Source organism: Helicoverpa armigera, chromosome 21 (assembly GCF_030705265.1).
Source record: "Helicoverpa armigera isolate CAAS_96S chromosome 21, ASM3070526v1, whole genome shotgun sequence".
In the NCBI taxonomy this organism is placed as follows: domain Eukaryota; kingdom Metazoa; phylum Arthropoda; class Insecta; order Lepidoptera; family Noctuidae; genus Helicoverpa; species Helicoverpa armigera.
Genome location: NC_087140.1, coordinates 3,129,748 through 3,148,823, shown reverse-complemented (window position 1 = coordinate 3,148,823; position 19,076 = coordinate 3,129,748). Strand labels below are relative to the sequence as shown.

Below are 19,076 nucleotides of genomic sequence, written 5' to 3'. Positions count from 1 at the left end.
TCACTAAATTATCTATACGGATTACTGGAACGACCCCATATTCGCTGTAATACAAAAGTGAGTAAATCTGAGTATGACAGTCGAATAAATAAAATATTTGACCTAAAACGTTTTTGGTATGTCCTTTGTTCGACCACTTGAACTAGTTTTGAAACGTCCGCATTCTGCACCATGTCGTCCGACATCCGAACAAATATTTGGTGACCTACATAGACTACACATTCGTTTAGAACTTGCAAAGATTAATTTACAAATGTACAGAAAAATTCTGCGTGGGAGCACTAGTGTCGAGTTTTTCTTTTAGTTAATTCCACAACGTTTAGCGTGTAATATTTAGTTCCCTTAACTTTTGAGGCCGAGTTCATGGTCGACTATAAAAACGTCAAATCGCTGTTTTATATTTTTTCTAAGACCGGCTTCGTAGTTTTTAGAGCTTGCCAAGGTCAAAGTAATAAAATAGTGTAAAAGTTATTAATCATTTTGTGTAATTTGAGTGAAAATTATGTAACACCTTTTTTCCTAAACTGGTTCATTTCTTTTAAAAATATAGCGTACTTTTCAGCTTTCACCAAGTCAAATGATCCAATAGTTTCTTAGAACCTCACAATAGTCTGGGTGTAATAGCGCAGATGGTATCGTACCGAGGCGAGGGGATCGCGAAAGTTGCTTTTTTATTATTCACCTAGCTCGCCTTGACCTCTAAACAACTCTTTCCAGCTGAGAACGCGATTTAAAAGGTAATGCGCCAGATCATACCTTTTTAAAAATGCATTTGTTTGACCTTGACCCATATAAGTACCAACCCTTTTAGCGGAGATAGTACCGTAGCTGGTTTTAGGGTAAATAATTTAAAAAAGGCTTGTTGACCTTGAACTACATTGCCATTTCACTTCATAATACTTTTAGCATGATCGTTATGCATTCTTTTTAAGTACCAATATAATATTCTAGGCATTTCCTATGCATTGAAGATTTTCTCTTACTATTTATCTATGTCTCATCCGATATCTGAACTTTCCAAATCCCAATAATAATATCACAGTATTACTTCTCTCGCCTACAAACAGTAACTAATCCAATCTATTTCCTCTGTTGACTCACAATCGCAACTCGAAGGGAAAAAGCAGCTGACACGATTCCTATCTTTCCCATGGCGATAGGCAAACGCTGTGGCTTCCTTATTGACATGAAAATGTGCCGTTGTGTGTGACACCGTGCTGCGGTATTGTTTACTTACACGGTGAAGTGATACTGTTTCGATAACTAGTAGGTTTAGATAGGAAAGTACTTGATTGTGGTGTGTTTTTATTTTGGAAGGTGAGAAAGATCTTTGGAAATAGGGAGATAAATCGTACGATAAACGTAATTCACAGTAGAGAGGCTACTTTTACTTCTCCTGTTGATTATCACGTAATTTATTGATTTCTTACTAAGGGCCAATTTTATGAGCAGTCGTTCAAGTAATTGATCAATTAAAAAAATAAAGCTTGTTTTAAATACGAAGCCGGAATTTACTAAACCTCAATGTCAAATCTGCTTGAGTAACTAATAGTTTTAGGAACAATTCTCAAATTATGTTATATTTGACTATAGGAAGGAGGTTAGTTTCTCCTTCACTGCTATCTTAAAAATACGCCTCTTCGTTGTTACCTCTGATCCAAAAACTAATTTCTTTCCACAACACCTCAGCCAATCTAGTTTATCACATCATGTTCACCACAAAAAAAAAACAATCTACTTAACGTGTCATCGAAGCACGTGTTGTCGGCGCCTCAAAGCCCATAAAATTACATGTTGGCCCAATAGATTACGTTCTCGCATAAATAATGTTAGCTCCTAGTGACTGCGCCTTGTGCCATCAAACGTTAATTGAATTTCAAAGTCCTGCGGCACCTTCTGTGTCTTTCTATATAGCGCCCTGATGATCACAAAAACCTTTTTCTTTTTATGTACTTGAATTTTACTGTCATCGTTATTTTATTGATGAGTCAGAACTGTTTCCATTTGGCGAGGTAAAATTCGCGAGTGTGTTTGACGGTTTGAATTACACAAAAAAGTAGGTATCATAAAGATTCTTTCGTCGCTGTAAATTAGACCCTTCCCATTGAATAACATTTTTTAACAATAATTCCTAAACATATTTATCAACGTACATTATAAAATAACTAAGGTCTCACGGTCATTAATAAGCAATATTATCCTAAAAAGCTGTGTGAACCAAGTTCTACTGTCATACGTATATCAGTTAGCGCATTAGCCACGCATCGAGTTATGCAATAGCTTCGAAGGTCAGTCACACACTCGACATGACATGAGACAACTGACTGCACTACGGCCTATTAGTTATTATACACTAGTATTTGTGTAATTAATACCTGTTAAATATGACTTTACTTGAATCTTTTGTAAATTAAGGCTTTAGTTTCAGTTATCTTCATTTAAGTATGCGTTTCGTCTGTTTATCTAATTTGCGCATAAGGTTGGAATTTCACACGACACGGGGTTGGTAGCTTTTGAATGTAAAATGGTAAAAGTGACTAGGTACGTTTCATTTCATGACAATAGTGTGGTACCCACACAAAAACATTATCAGAATGGAACGGCCGAGTAGAATTGTAGGCGTGCTTGTGTAATACTTGCTATCGATGAATGCACTTTAGTTAGATCAATGATTAAACTTCCAACTAATTCTAATATTAGCCTCTACTACAGCGTAATGGACTTCAACAGAATGATAACAAACGATGTAGACGCTGTGTCTAATAGGGTTTGTGTTTCTATTACAAGGTTTACACATCTTTCAGACGTATACGTTTATAATTTAATTCAAGTTGTTACAACTCATCAATATTTAAAATAACGTTTTCTTGCACACAAGATGGTCGTTTGTTAGTTTTCTTGTAAAAAAGAACCTGAGAATATCGCAGTTACATCTGAAGTAAATGTAGCAATATTAACCGATAACCCATAATATCCGCTCAACTTGTTCCACAAAGAATTATCCTACCATCTCGTTCGCGTAATAAAATCAATTCGGGCAATGTGGATGGTACAGCTCTCGGTACATAGCCAGTGAGCCACCTACTACATATGTGTGGTATTGCGATCGTTAAATGTAACTTATTGCCGTATGTGGTGGCGTGGCCGAGAGCCCCGGCTACGCTGGGGGCACTTAGCGCCGCCCCGGGTTCGAGATCAGCTAACCTTGTGCGATATACGATAGTTTTACTCTAGTTTACGATACATTATTGTCGGTCCTTTGGCGATCGCACGATCATTATAAATGTGATCGGTTACAGGCGCTATCGATCTTGAAGACATTAGTAACACTACCGTTAAAGTGATGGTCCTATATGGTTTATTTTTGTATTGTTTTCTGGGCTGTGAGAGCTAGCTCTTAGGCTACGAGTTGATCATGATTGTTTCTAAGTTGGAATTTCTTAGAACACCATATTGTTAATGTCCCCATCCCATCATTGTAACACTGTCATACCTTTCGTTAACATAGATTTCAATCTTAAAAAATATCTTGATCTCAATATCTCGTAATTTATAAATAAGTTTAAAAAGTTGCAATAAGATCAAGTAGTTTATTGGCAGGTCTGAAGTCAGATCATCAACTGGCTAGGTCACGACCGTAACATCAATGATGCAGAAATAAACAATCGGTTATTCAATGCAGCAACAACAGTTATGCAATGCCGACATTATATTTTATCAGCAACGATGCACACGGAACGTAAACAGCTGTTTTGTATACTAAACAAACTCGTTTGAATCCCTTTGGCATTCCGTTCACCTTCCGCATTTTGATGGCTACTACGTTTGTTTAGTTGTAATACTGTTTATCTATGACTTACGCGTATTTTACAATGTTTCGCTCCACTCCTAGTAGGATATGCTGACAAAGAAGTCCCAGGTTGTTCTTCAACAATCTTCTATGTATACCAACTTTTCTCAACGTCAGCGGTTTCGATTTGCATATATGTATAATTTGTGAGGAAGTCTACTCCACTATCTTCTCTTTATTTATTTACTTTTATTATATACGATTGTCTTTCAGAAGTTTCGAATGTAGGTCAATCGATTTCAGTTGCCGTTCCACTGAGATTTGTTATGTTTTGTGTGTTTGAAGTTATTAAACTAGAGGCGTTATACATATTACACATGTTAAAGGACGTATTATTTATGTATAGACCAACCTTGTTGCTACGATGGTAGCAACAAGATCGTAGCACAGAGCACTTAACCGCTATGTTAAACGGGTGTTTAGATAATTTGGGGATCTATAATTTATATCTCAGTTCAGAGTCTCAGTTTACGTAGGTATGTAAATTCTAAATGTTATATGTACAAATACAAACCTCTTACAAACGGTATCATTCAACTGGTTGATGTGATTGTGATGGAAATTACCATTTATACAAGGTTTAAATTATTAATAGGATAGTATGCCTAAATGCCTATGCTTAACAAGTAGGACAAAGTTCCTCTTTTAGGTTTCCAAACTATTCAACTAGCATCTTTGATCTTAGATAAAATCAGTATTGATTTGTGAACAACAATACAGCATGGTGAGAGTTTTTGAACTTCTGTAATCTTAATTTTGATTCGGAATAGAATGCAGTTTCGGAACTTTAACGATCGAACAGCTGTTTTACCCAATTTCCTATAGAAATTCCATCGACCACACTACAAAAGAACCATGCTACTCTTATTATACCGGGTTTTCACACAGCATGCGCCTTTATATTCTAATGTCAAGCGTTCACGATAAAACAAAACGCATAAACCAAACTGCTGCCAATAATGCATTGTATTTAAACGTAAAGCGAGCCATTCAACGTGGGTAGGATGCTTTTGTTGCTCTTGTCACCATTATGCAACTTATTGCAACTATTTTCAATGTATGTCATCGGTTAAGTGTTTTGGTTTTTGTTTCAAGGGTACAAACAATTGACTTCTTATATCAATTTTTTTTTAATGTATTTGTAGTTTTATTTGGTCAAAGCATGAGAATATCACCGGATAGTTTTGATAGCTAAAAAACTTAAATGAAATCAACGTAATAACTGCAGATATTATGACCCGTGACTGAACTCTAGCATATCTCCTAGCTCATCTTGTTTACATTTACAAGCCATCAATATCCTAAATTACATAGACATAGCATTATTAATAACATGTTATTAACTGCCAACCGGCAGCAAATGACTGCCCAACACAACCGCCATGCTTTTATGTGCATGAACCTATCATTAGACGAGTTTATCACTCAAAACCATAGCGTACGGACAGGTTGCCCGGTTATTTATTTACTAATCAAAAATTGTATATGGCCACCATTAAAGCCGGTATAGTAAATATATAGTGGACGTTTTTGGTTGATTAATCCAATATTTGATAGTAATATTAAAAAGCTGGGGAGTTTGTATGCTTGAAAGCGATAATATCAGGAGGTACTGGTGCAATTTAAAGAAAACTTTCAGTGGGAAGAATTCTTTCAGGTGTTTTTTCTTTCCAACTGGGATACTCCCATTTTTGTAATGCTATTTCATTTTCCAGCTATTGATTAATTGATTTTCGCATTTAGGTCACTGTATTGTTAACCTATATACTATAATAAAACTATTTTGTGCTTAATTCGCACGGGTAATAATTTATGCATATAATGGGCAGCGTTAACTACACAATATTTATTTTATTCACACGTTAAGATATTGTTTTTGCCCTTGTAGTCGTGTGTATACGATTAACATCATTGTATTAACTGGTTATGAAGTGCAGTGTAAAGTATGCATGGAAGGTATATCTAGGACGGCACTGACCTAGGCTAGTGCGTATCGTGTTAACCCTTGCATTGAGACCCGGTGACCGGTGCATACAAGGCATAATAAATATTATAAAAGCGGGGACAGCAATTCAATGCTACATAGTATACATAAATAATGGTTTTTGAATATTGGATTTTACATATTTGGTGTTCTAGTTTTTATGAGATCTTTTGATAGATGTTTATATATTGATATGAATGCATAAGATAATTTTGTAATGCAAAGATTTATGAAAGACATCGGCTGAATAATATAATAATAGTAAAAACGGACATTTTTAAAACATGTTTCTAACTTTGTATAACATAGTGATCCTACAGTTTAATACAACAAGTTATTAACTATTCTTACTTATCGATAATACTATGTTCTAGTTCCAATACATTAGGTCCATGTATGTAACTACAAAGTGTTCTACGAATGTGCATTTATAATGCTTTAACTGAAATACTAGTTTCCGTTCTCACAAAATCTCGCGCTACTTAGATATGTCGCTAGAGAATGCGTCCACCAAAATATTTTAGATGTATTTCCTTTAGTATTATCACTCAATTTATTTTCAGTGCCATAATGTCGGTAACTACAAATCATTATTATTTTTACCTAGATCACAGATTACTAAGTAGTCACTAACTCAACTATATTAGGTTTTGGCTTTAACATCTTTTATTCTCTGAGAAACAATATTCTTACTTATATTTTTCTTAAAGATTTAGGTAAACTCAACTATGTTTTCGGACTTTTCAGTGCTAAACTACCTAGCAAGAGAAAACTTTGATTTGTTTATTTGTCATTGTTGCTTACTATTCTGTTGTATGTTCCAGGTGACGCGCTGCGTAGCGGTGATTAAAGCGGCTCTGCCGCTTTAAATGGACAAACGCAAGATGCTGCCAAAGAGAGCGCGTATGGATAGCATGCGGGGTCCCATCGCCAACGGACCCTTGCAGTCAAGGTGAATATCGTACTCATTTCAAATTAAACTAGCCGAGTGGCATCGATCAGATACATAATGTCATTCTAATATACAAGAGACTAGTTCCCCTCAATACGTAAACAATGTTAACATGCCCAAATACTGATAACAATTTAGTATACAACCCAAACTAACTCCGTATAATGAAATCACATAATTGTAGAAGCGGCCACTGATTTAATTCAATCACAATCCACAATCAGAAACTCAAACAGTTTACCAAAGATCGAATCTAGCCGAGTCGTTCATCTAATTCGTAAGCTCGTCGCGAGTGAACGCGGGTGGCAACTTAACAAAGCGACGTCCGTCGTCTATTGGGCTCACTCCACTTATTCTTTTCTCGCGCTAATCCTATTTGGTTTCCATCAAAACTTGCCCGAAGGGTTGCCACCCCGCCCCCACACCACTGGCCCGACCTCTTTGTTTGCCACCAAAATCTGTTTTCGTCTGCCCCCGGAAAAGTTTGTTGGAATTCTGAAAACTCCCTCCTTACCCGCCCGGAATTACTTTCCCGTTTCGCCGCCCGAAACTTTCCCCGGCAATAATAATACCTGCTCCGCTATGACGAAAGTTTAAATTATTAGTTTAATCGTACTGGTGTGCTTTAATTATTCGCGGCGGGGTCCGGGCGACGCCGGGGGCACGTCCTCTCGTCGTGATTAGCCAACTTGTCCCCGACTGCTATCCCCAATCTCTCCTAGTTTCCAATATTTGTCGGTTTGCTTAGAAATTTAATTTGTCCATTAATTTTGGTTTGTCTATTACTAAAGCTAATTGGCAGTTACAAACTTGTAATTTTGCTGTTCGGCGTATCTCTTAATCTAAATTGGAGTACCCAAGTTATTTAGTACTAAACTTGAATGCTTTTAGTGTTGCAGATTTCCTTGCTAGGTATTATCGATTGATTTATTGTGTATTTCGTAGTATTATTCCGTTTAATTACTAAAAGCTATTCATGTTTAGTGTCCAAAAAGATAGTGGTCTTAAAGTTGTCAGTATTCGAAAATAGCATTGAAATTCTTGTTCTGGTTTTCTTATTAAACTACGTGCTATCGATAGAAAGTGACTTGTTGAGACGAACGTGCGTCAATCCGTCATCAAAACTATTATACAACAAACGATAACAGAATATAAATAACCACAAAAAGCAGTTTGCATTAATATCACGCCGATTAGTAAACATTTACATGCTAATGTTTTTATATCGATAAGTTTTAATTAAATCCCACTTTGAAACGTAATTGATATTCGATAGTATAATTTATTTCGTAGTCAGCAAATTTTGACAGCAAACGAGCAATATTAATAGATTGATATCTAATATTAAAATTGATGTAATGGTATACCATCTATGATCACAAGAAAGATACATAAATTATGTTAAATAGATTTAGAATTGATCAGGCAGATTTTGTCGTACCCTCCGTTTGTTCTGTCCTGTCAGACATAACAAGAGACATACAATCAAACAAGCATGAAAGAAAAAATATGAATTCAAAGTCATAAGTTTTAATGTTAAACAACTAACAATGAATCACAATGTTTCTTAATAGTACTCCGTCACAAAATACATAGGTACAGAAGTCAATCTACATACAAAGCGCGTTCGAGTCACGCAGACAAAGGTGTCTATGTGTGCGTGTTCACAGACGCGCTGTCTCAAAACAACTCAAAACAGTGCGAGCGCGGCTGCCGCTTTCTTGAGATAAGCGCGTCACACAAAGGTAGATAAAGGTGCACGCGTTGTGATACCTACCTAACTGTAATTTGACTGTAATATTTTTAATTTTAATAACAAAAGAAAAAGTAATAATGGAGCAACAAAATTCGTATTATACCTAATTGAACAAGTTGACGGTTGTTTTATACAACAATAAACAGTGAATTGTCGTTTTTTTAGCCTGCCGTATTACCTATAGTATGTACCTACTTATTTCCTCATATTTCGATGGTTCGTTTAATAAACGCAGTAGGTAGGTACAGTTAGGTGGGTAGGTAAGCGCCCCGGCGGCGGCCTCTGGCCCAATGCCGTAATAAGTTTTGCTAGTGTCGACCCAGGCGAACCTGCCTACCTACCCTCAAAGATTGCTAGTAGGAGTTGATAATTTTGTGATCATGGCGAGACTATGTTGTAAGTAGACGAAATAAAACTCGCACATCAAGTTTTCTGTAGGTAGAAGCAAGCTTAGATCAGGGACTGTACCAACCCATTACATACAAAAATATTTTTTTCACAAGTAAAGAGTAGGGCAAGTATATATGTATGAATAACAAAATTATAAATTGCGGTTTCTGAAAAACGGTATCTCGTTCAAACGAATTTCCGTTGAAAGTGTTTATTAACCTCTTGTATGCCACATTAAATATTTTATTATTATTGGTTTATATTTCATTTTTCCTGTTTTATTCTCAACAATACATCAAATAATTAGATACGAGTACCACTACCACGTTAGTTTTATGCGCATAAAACAGTTGACAACCCTAGCGCGACCGCCGAGTTTAGGCATGAAAAGTGAAGTACATACATGAGATTGACTTCTGTACCTATGTATTTTGTGACTCCGTCGAGTAATGAATGACTGTAATTAGTTAATTACAAATGAAATAGCTCCGTTCCATATCGCTTCATTCATTGTGTAACTCCTAATGCGCATTTGTTTGTGCGCCTTGTTTTGTAATAATTTGTTATTGGGAAGCATTTACTCCTTTCCTGCTTATAAAATATCATAGCCCTACGATGTTTCGCTATAAACGGGTTGTTACAAAAAATTATAACTTCGTAATTAGTAGATTTCAACTATATAATATATTTGATTATTACGTTTGTCCAATATCAAATGCAAAGCATCAAAAATCTATACAGATAAACCAAGTTCAAGCAATCGAATCCACAGCCCTTAAAACCACGTAAGCATTAAAATAGACGACCTCACAGGAAGTTGTTTAACCTATAAACCTAATACCATTCCGTCGGTAAAACAACATGGCATAATCCAAAGTGTTAATAGCTATGTGTAAAGAGCTGGCTTCGTTTGTTTTTGCGAACCACCGGCAAAAGTTCGTGAAATTGACGGCCAAGCTCCAATGGCGACCGTTATAAATAGAATAGGAACGCGTTTGCACGTGTCAACGGTCAATTTAGGTTCGTGCTATTGATTTAAGAGCGGAAATAATTGAATTCTGTTTGGTAATGCTTTTTGTTGATCAGTTTTTGGGTTCGGTTCGTGAAAGGGGTGATAGTTGAAATGGGTTACCGTATTTGACGTGAGAAAGTTCAAGTAAACAAACTGAAATATTTTAAACTTTGTATGAGACAATACATATGTATACGCAACTTATGTATAAACAAAATTACATTCTCAACAAAGAAACTTAAAATAGTTATCTTATTTAAACTAGCTAACGTTATCCCATCTAGTTCGAAAGATGTTTATTCTGGCGACTGAATTTCAGTTTTGCAGTTCTGTTTGCTGACTTTTCTTTTACGTTTTGTCTTTCCTATTCACTGTGCTACTTAACTCATTCTTGTTTTTCATGATCTTTATTTCTTTTACTTTCTTTCTCTTGGAATACCATCGTGTTTGATGGAGTTATGTACTATATTTTTTCTTTGTATTGGTCGTGAGCTAATTCATCACGTATGTATGTATTGTATAACGTAGTATGAGTATGAATGGTTGGTTGGTAGCGTGCTACATTAATAATGTCAGTAAAACATTATCGCTTGATAATGTTCGTGAGCGTTACGTAGGTACTATGCATTTATCACTTTTACGTTTTATGCAACATCTGCGTCATTGTGAAGTTTTACGATGTTATTTATTTATTGCCACTGGGTTATTCGCTATCAAAGTACTTTCTCTCTACATTGTATTCCTATACTATGAAGAAAGAACTACACAGGTAAAGTCATTTTCTGTGAGACCGCATCATAAATTATGCATTTAGTTCTTGCATATTTTTTAACTTGGGCAAACTGAAAACTTTCAAAGTTTATCAAACTTTGGAACTTGAAACAACTATAACATTTCAAGAATGTTATGTTATCTTTGAAAATGGTTTTAGTTTAGTTGGAACTTAGTTTTGAATAATGCTGAAATTGTTAAATAACAAGTTTTTGTTATAAAACATTTTTAATATTACCTGAATGGCGTCTTAAACTATTTGATCAAACCCTTTCTTATAGGATTATTTACTGAAAGTTCCTCGTTCTGAATTTATCCCATAAAATATGACTATTTAAAGTGAGCGTGTAATTTGCCACTAATTAATTTAATGATCACGATTTTCGTCCTGTCCAATTTCATTTTGTGCCTTTTGCAGCTTATAGGTATGTATTTTGCGTTTTTTTATAATTTTACTAATTAAAGTTTATTATGATTCCAGGCCCCTAGTGGCGTTATTAGACGGACGCGACTGTACAGTCGAGATGCCGATACTAAAAGACGTGGCGACAGTCGCGTTCTGCGACGCACAGTCAACCTCGGAGATACACGAGAAGGTGCTCAACGAGGCTGTGGGTGCCCTCATGTGGCACACCATCATACTGACCAAGGAGGACCTGGAGAAGTTCAAGGCGTTACGGATCATCGTCCGTATTGGGTCCGGAGTTGATAATATTGATGTTAAAGCGGCTGGGGAATTAGGTGAGTTTGGAATTGCATTTCATTTATTTTATTGTGTAAAGGTTCTGTTATGAAATGGTTATAATTTAAAAATACTCAAGAATAATGTCAAATAACTGCGTTTCCTTTAATGAAGGATTGTGTCTAATCTTACATCCTGCAGGATTACTTATAAATAATCTCAAATAATTGCCTTCTCGTCAATGAAGGTTCGTGTGTCCCATCTACAGCCTGATAGGGGTGATGATTTGGCTGCCAAGCAGACAAATAGTTTGCTTAAAGTATTTTTTCTTGTGGATATGTTCATTTTATGTTCATGTAAACATTTACTGATATGTATTTCAAATTCGTCTTTCAGACGATTAAAAATTATGTAAATGTAAATTTTGCAACTATAAGCTAAGCTTATCTTCTCCTTTTCCCAAATCTATCCATTGTCTTTGTTCTTCTTTAACACATGCTTGTGTAAATGTTCCAGGCATAGCGGTATGTAATGTGCCGGGCTACGGCGTGGAGGAGGTAGCGGACACGACCATGTGTCTCATACTCAACCTGTACCGGCGGACGTACTGGCTCGCCAACATGGTGCGGGAAGGGAAAAAATTCACAGGTACACCTTCAACTTAATTATTGAGGACTAGCTGATCCCGCGAACTTCGTATCGTTTAAACCTTCCCTGGACCTCTACAAACATTTCAAAACCTTAAAAAGCCAAATCGGTCCAGCAATTCATTTTTATATATAAGATTTCCATAATGTATCTTGTTTGTGGATTTGCTTACTTAAAGATAGAATAACTAATCTTTAAATAACGGATGGATCGGGTACTGTAATACACAGAAAGCAAATCAACAGGCAGAGAGTTTGTAATACATAGTTAACATAGTCACTATATATAGTGTCTATGTTGAAACATCCGATAACTTTACTGTAAACTGCACAGCTAATGTGTGCCAGTATTTTGAGACAGTGTTTCAGGGGAAGAACTAACTGAATTCACTAATAAATATGGGGAAACGATGTAACGATGATATTGGGGGAACTCGTTCTCGTATTTGTCTTTGAGTATCAATTAAAAAAAGACAGTTTAGTACTCGTCTTATATTTATAGGGACTATACGTAATAAATAATGTATAATCCTTATTTACACTTGATATAAAACCGATGTCTACGACAGCGCGTGACGGAAAAGTGCCCTTGAATTGGAATGGCAATGCGTTATTGTTGTGAATTACTTTACTACGTGCTCCACACGTGTCGGCTATTAAAATAGACATTCTTCAAGCTATTTTTATATATTTATTCTACGTTTATTTATAGTAGGCACTCGTTAAGGTTCAACATTGTTGTAGTAATTGTTAACTAGATTACGTTTTTTTTATAATGTTCTTGTGGTTTCGAAACTCGCTTGTTATATGAGTAACGTGGGTTAAGTGTAAACAAGTCATTTACACTAATTATCTTGATTTTTTTGTGTATATTAGATCTCTTTTTTGTATATTTTAAAGAAACACTTAAAACAACCGGCAAAGTTAGGATTGTTATAAAAGTCTGCTTACTCTTTTGTTTCTAGAAGTTATTCTTGCTAAACACTTTTTTTGCCCGGATGACCATTGGTGATACACCAAAATTGGTGTATCTAATAATCTACATACTTTTATCTGTCTCTATATAACAAATAACTTACCCGTCACCAAAAAGAATCCATACCTACGTCCGTAGGTAGGCGTTATTCCGTCTGTCAGGTAGTTTTTTGACTTGGCAGTGAGAACGATTACTTAATCTCTGAATACTTATGTACAATGCTGATGACTGATTGATGTATGGTTTATATTGCAATGTACAATGCTCATGACTGATTGATGTATGGTATATTCCAGGTCCGGAGCAAGTTCGCGAGGCGGCGACGGGCTGCGCGCGCATCCGCGGCGACACGCTGGGCATCGTGGGGCTCGGCCGCATCGGCTCGGCCGTGGCGCTGCGGGCCAAGGCCTTCGGCTTCAACGTCATCTTCTACGACCCCTACCTGCCCGACGGCATCGAGAAGTCGCTCGGCCTCACCAGGGTCTACACGCTTCAGGTAAACACCTGAGAATTTTAAAAAGCATATCCCGAAGAGTCACGTGTAGGCCGGGCCTTTGGAAAACTACTTCATCAATGAATGAGAAGATGATAAGTGCTAGATTAAGCAATAAGTATTGAGGGAGACCATGTTCGAATGCAGTAAAATTCATACTAGGTAGCTAGACGATAAGTCGACGCCCAATCAATAAATAAATAAGTATGTAGATGACGGTGATCGACGACCTTTTGTCGTCATCCTGCCATAAGGGCTAATTTTATTTGGAGGTGTAGTGTTTTCTAGTTCCATGTTTTTATCTGCCGTCATCTTACAATGGGAGGACTTTCATTATGCGCAAAACATTGTGTTGTTTTTGTTCACTTCAATCGCGCTTCATTTAGACTGTCTTATTTGTGTAATGGAAATTATTGTAAACTTCGATTTGTTTTAACATGTATATTTTCTTATTTCCAGGACCTATTATTCCAGAGTGATTGTGTATCATTGCACTGCAGCTTAAACGAACACAATCACCATCTCATCAACGAGTTCACTATCAAACAGATGCGCCCAGGTGAATAGCGTTCAATATTATTTTATTATCGAATAGTGGTTGCTCCATTCAAAGACAAAAATATTTTAAATTCTGGTCAAGTAAATAAAGTTGAGAGTCAAAACCATTTATTGAAACTAGGTTAATTAGATCAGCACTTTTTCACGTAAATGTTACAAACGAACAGCACCTGAAGAAGAAACTTTTCAAGTGACACAGCTGTCTGTACATATAGGTATACTATCTAGTGTCTACCACACACCCGATATACTTAGTCTTCAAATTAGACCGGAGACAATGGAAAAAAGTAACTAAGAGAAAAGTATTCTCAAGAAACATAATATTGTATCGTAAGACCTATATTGTACTGAACCATATTTCAAGCAAATAAAAATAGTCTATTCTATTCTCATACTCCTAAGACCGCTATCTCATTCATATGTCGCGTTTGCGAAACGTGCGGCGTTATTAGTGCCATCGTCCATAGAATAAGGTGTATGTTTCCGTTCTTCAGGCGCGTTCCTGGTGAACACGGCGCGCGGCGGGCTGGTGGACGACGAGGGGCTGGCGGCCGCGCTCAAGCAGGGCCGCATCCGCGCCGCCGCGCTCGACGTGCACGAGAACGAGCCCTTCAACGTGTTCCAGGTACACACCCACGCTACACCAATATTATATATATCGAGACTCAAACTCCCCGCTGACGTTGCGGGATTATTCGAAAGAGTTACCGCGACCTCGATGGACTTTTAGTCAATCAAAATCTGACACTCCCTCAACGCTGCTAAATCCACAGCGGAAGGGGTCATTTGAAGATTAAAGCTCTCAAACTCCTGCTTTAAAAATAATCTATCTTTTATCCGGGTACGGGAAGAACTTTTCTGGGGCGACAAATATATCTTGTATCTTGCGCAGGTAAAAGTTCGTAGAACAGCTAATTTAATTATAAATGATTGATATTATTATGAAATAAATTTAATGTTTGTTATACGTGCAGGGTCCGCTGAAGGACGCGCCGAACGTGCTGTGTACACCGCACGCGGCGTTCTACTCCGACGCGTCCGCGCAGGAGCTGCGCGAGATGGCCGCGTCCGAGATACGACGCGCCATCGTCGGCCGCATCCCCGACTGTCTGCGCAACTGTGTCAACAAGGTAACGTCACTCCGTCAGTCTTGTGTTCAGAAGTATGATCGTCTATTTTGCGTTGTAGTGGTTCATGATGTGTAACGTTTGTGTTGTGTTGGTGCAGGACTACTTCCTGGGCGGCGGCGCGCTGCCCGGCGTGCTGGGCGGCGCGGGGCTGGCGGCGCCGGCGGCGGGCGCGGGCTACGCGGACGGCATGAACGGCGGCTACTACACGGCGCAGGCGGCGCACTCCACCACCGTGCACGAGCCCGCGCCCGCGCCCGCGCCGCTGCACGCGCCGCACCCGCCGCTCGCGCCGCACACGCCGCAGCCGCCCATCTCCCTGGTCAGTGCCGTGGTAATGCGCTCAACTACATACTCCCGCAGCATGTCGCACCAGAACCTAACAACCCATCCAGACGGACCAGAGCAGAGCGAGGCTGAGCTGTGTAAAGAGGTAGGCGTTTTCAGTGAAACGAAATGAAGCTGAGTCGAGCAGAGCTGCTATACCCCACCGAGCATTCCTTCGAGATGGCACACGACCTAGGCGCCGCACGTGGTCGGCGTGCTAGCTTGAGTGCGCGCAGCCCGCGCGCCTATACGAGGCGCGCCACGCGCGACTGCACGCGCCCACTCGCCAACAGCCCGCGAGCAGCATTTGCGCCGCGTGAACCAGATGTAGACGCGCCCTTAAACGTCACTCATATTTGAAATAGCTTTTGCCACATAAACAACATTGTCAATGTTACACCCGCGTCCCAAGGAATTTACTACATGTAAGTTTTCCTTGCCTAGTACTTAGTGAACAATTACTTCGGTGGATTGGAACACTTATGTAAGTAATCCCCAACAACTATCCTGGTATATGGTGAACAGTTACATCGACACATCGAAAGGTATGTATACTGATTGCTGTTTTACTACTTTTTAAATTTCACCACATTAATTTCACCGTAACCGCTGTTGGTTTATGGATTAATCCCGGCGAATCTTTACCGTCCCCAAATAGAATATTCAGCACAGATAATGTAACTTCCTTGTACTGAAATAATTATTCAAAGCGGTTCAATATATCCGAAGCCAATTTGATGCAAACAATCAATCAAATCTTTCCTCTTTATATAGATGAATAGATTACATAGCAAAGCAGCCAGACAATTAATTCGATTTAATTAAAGTTTCCTAAATGAAGTTTTTTTCGCAATTATTTATTAAATTAACATTTATGGCTGTTTCTGATACAATCGATTTCCCTATTTTAAAGATTTTTTTAATGGACCTTCTGTCAAACAATCGAACCCTTCCAGTAACACGTTAACAAGAATCCAATAATCAATGGTTATGTTTGTGTGTTACAGCCAATCAACACATCGGACCCGGCCAACCACCAGTTGAACAAGCAGGAGAGCTCCGACGTCCACTAGGCGACACGATGCGCTACGTTACAGTACCGTGATCACGCCGACCGACTAAACAAACATACAAACAAACAATAGTTTTATTGATTCCATCGCAATTATGTCATAAGTACCTATGTCGTAAGCCAACGAGTGATATAATATTGTAGTCGCGGCGTTTGCATAGAGGCGACACAACGCTTTATTATATTAAATAGTAAATTAGTGAGTCTTAGTGCGTCCGTACGATCCGCGGCGAGTGAGTCTGTTTGTCCTGTTGCAATCTGTTATAGTCAAATATGTTCCTGTCACGGAGGGCACAAGTGGAATGCTAATAGCTGACCCTGATACACACAAGGAATACACAGTGACAAAACTTCACTAATTAACTAAACTAGATTCTAAGGTAAACTATGGCACTCCATTTGTTTTCAACTTCGTGGTTTCATAGTCGATTTCATGTTACTGACAATAAAGCGACGAAAGCAAAAGATTTCGACACATTCGACTATTTGAATAAGAAGCACTGGTGATAAGCGCTGAACATGTTTTATATACGTCTGGTAAATGAGACAAATAATATAGTTAGTGCATACGGCTTGCAGAGATGTTGCGTGTGATTGTACACAGTTTTATTTCAGTGTGATTATGAGATTCCTTGTGAACGCGCGTCTCGATGCAAACGTCGCGCGATATGAGCGAATACTTGATTCTGTGTTTGTATTTGGTAAGTTGGGACAGCTATATATAGATACTGTTATGGTAAAATGCGTGTTTTGATCGCGGGCCGAAGCGTGTATGTGCAGAGTGTTCTTGTACGTGTAAATAATGCGATAACATGTCGATACCACAGCCTACTTCACGCAGTCGAGCATTGCTCAGTTGTTCAGTGAAACAGGGTGTTTCCAGCTGACAAAGGCAATGAACCACTGTGTGGAGTAGTTTCACCATGTCAATAGTTAGACTAAAAGAAATTTATGTACATGAGATTCATTACGCTTGCGTAACATCATATTTTTCACGCACAGTTAAATTAGCGGCCGAATTTGTAATCGGCATTTTGTAAAGTTTTTGCTCAAAGACAATGTTGGGTGTATTCAAGTGGACAGTTAAAGTCGATTGATAAGTTATTGTTGCATAATAAAGAGGTACACGTTTACATTAGCGCCTAATAATGATAGTGCAAAAAGTAAATAGACTAGTGTAATTATCGATATTTGTAAGGCGTTAATGTAAACGTGAATAAAGCATGCTTCCTCGTTTGCCCTGACCCGGTCAGCGGCAGAATAGCTTGTGATACCAAGCTAAAATGTACAAATGGACTAAACGCTAATGTTGTATGCAAATAAGTTGTCAGTGAGTGTGTCGCAGTGAGATATTATCGCGTTATTCAGACGTATCGTGGAGAGTGTCGGCGCTGGAGTATACTGTGTACTAGCATACGTTCGATGCATGGTCCCAGCTGGTCTATAAGCATTTGATCGCATTTGTTTGTACCCACGCGGCCGCGGCCCGAGCGCATGCATTCGAACTGTTATTTTTAAGTAATCAACAAAAGGACTGTAGAATTCTATCATCACACTTTATTAACGAGAAAACGGATGTCTTCGTGTTTCTTTTTTTTTTACTTTGAAAATGTACAAAATCATCCTTTCATTTGAATATTTTTTTTAAATAGAGTTTAAGTGACGAATTTGTACATGAACATGAAAGAACACCATGATATAAAATTTAGAACCGAAACGCAATAGAGGGGCGTCGCCCCGCCCTGCACCCGTTTGACAATCGTGAGAATTGGTATTTAAAAATTAGTATTTACTTACATTTAGTTTAATGACAAAAACAATGTGTATATTTTATGAGAAAGTGAAAAGTTCTTAAATAAAACTATTGTTTTCGGATTAATTACCTGGGTGTTTTATTTATTACGATCATCAAACAAATGTCAACCTGTCTGTTCAGTTCTGATTGACTACGTCGCTACATACAACCAATATAGAACTAATACATAACAAAATATTGAGATATATCTCGACCGTCTTATTACTTTAAAACACTTCTACGATAACATGGCGTACTTGCATTATATTTCACATTTGTAACTTTAAAAACACTAGTTTTACAAATATAACATTTCATGCAGTACTGAGATCATTAGTATAAATTGGCACAAATATTATTCCTAATAAATAAATTAACATTTCGGGGCTATAACAAACAAGAAACTTAATTTTATAAATAGTTAAAATTGCTACTACATAATTAAAAATACTAGAATATTTTATGCACATAAAAAATGCAAGACGTGATAGGTAAGGCCTTTCATAAATTCGGTTTACGACAACACTAATTGCTTTAACGGTAAAAGTGAATTTTCTTGATAATTAAGTTAAAATCGAATTATTTCCCTACAATAAAGTACAAACATGTAATATTGGAAGGTAACTGTTAGTAAATGTTGTTCTGAAAGGTCTAGTAGTCATATACAGCATTAACCCGATGTAT

The 19,076-nt window shown here is 37.7% G+C and overlaps 1 protein-coding gene across 4 annotated transcripts in view; it reads left to right on the top strand.

The window, feature by feature from the left end:
• The window catches only part of LOC135116664 (C-terminal-binding protein-like), an 82,321-nt gene extending 63,842 nt beyond the window's left edge, over positions 1 to 18,479 (top strand). For 3 of the 4 annotated variants that reach the window (XM_064040020.1, XM_064040018.1, XM_064040019.1), the window contains 9 exons: positions 6,659 to 6,786; positions 11,197 to 11,456; positions 11,914 to 12,045; positions 13,317 to 13,516; positions 13,973 to 14,072; positions 14,566 to 14,696; positions 15,046 to 15,201; positions 15,299 to 15,532; positions 16,533 to 18,479. In XM_064040020.1, coding sequence (XP_063896090.1) covers positions 6,704 to 6,786; positions 11,197 to 11,456; positions 11,914 to 12,045; positions 13,317 to 13,516; positions 13,973 to 14,072; positions 14,566 to 14,696; positions 15,046 to 15,201; positions 15,299 to 15,532; positions 16,533 to 16,598 — 1,362 coding nt within the window. In that variant the 5' untranslated portion in view covers positions 6,659 to 6,703 and the 3' untranslated portion in view covers positions 16,599 to 18,479. The remainder of the gene's footprint in view (positions 1 to 6,658; positions 6,787 to 11,196; positions 11,457 to 11,913; positions 12,046 to 13,316; positions 13,517 to 13,972; positions 14,073 to 14,565; positions 14,697 to 15,045; positions 15,202 to 15,298; positions 15,533 to 16,532) is intronic. The other variant, XM_064040021.1, reaches the window with a different exon arrangement.
• The last annotated feature ends 597 nt before the right edge of the window (positions 18,480 to 19,076 follow it).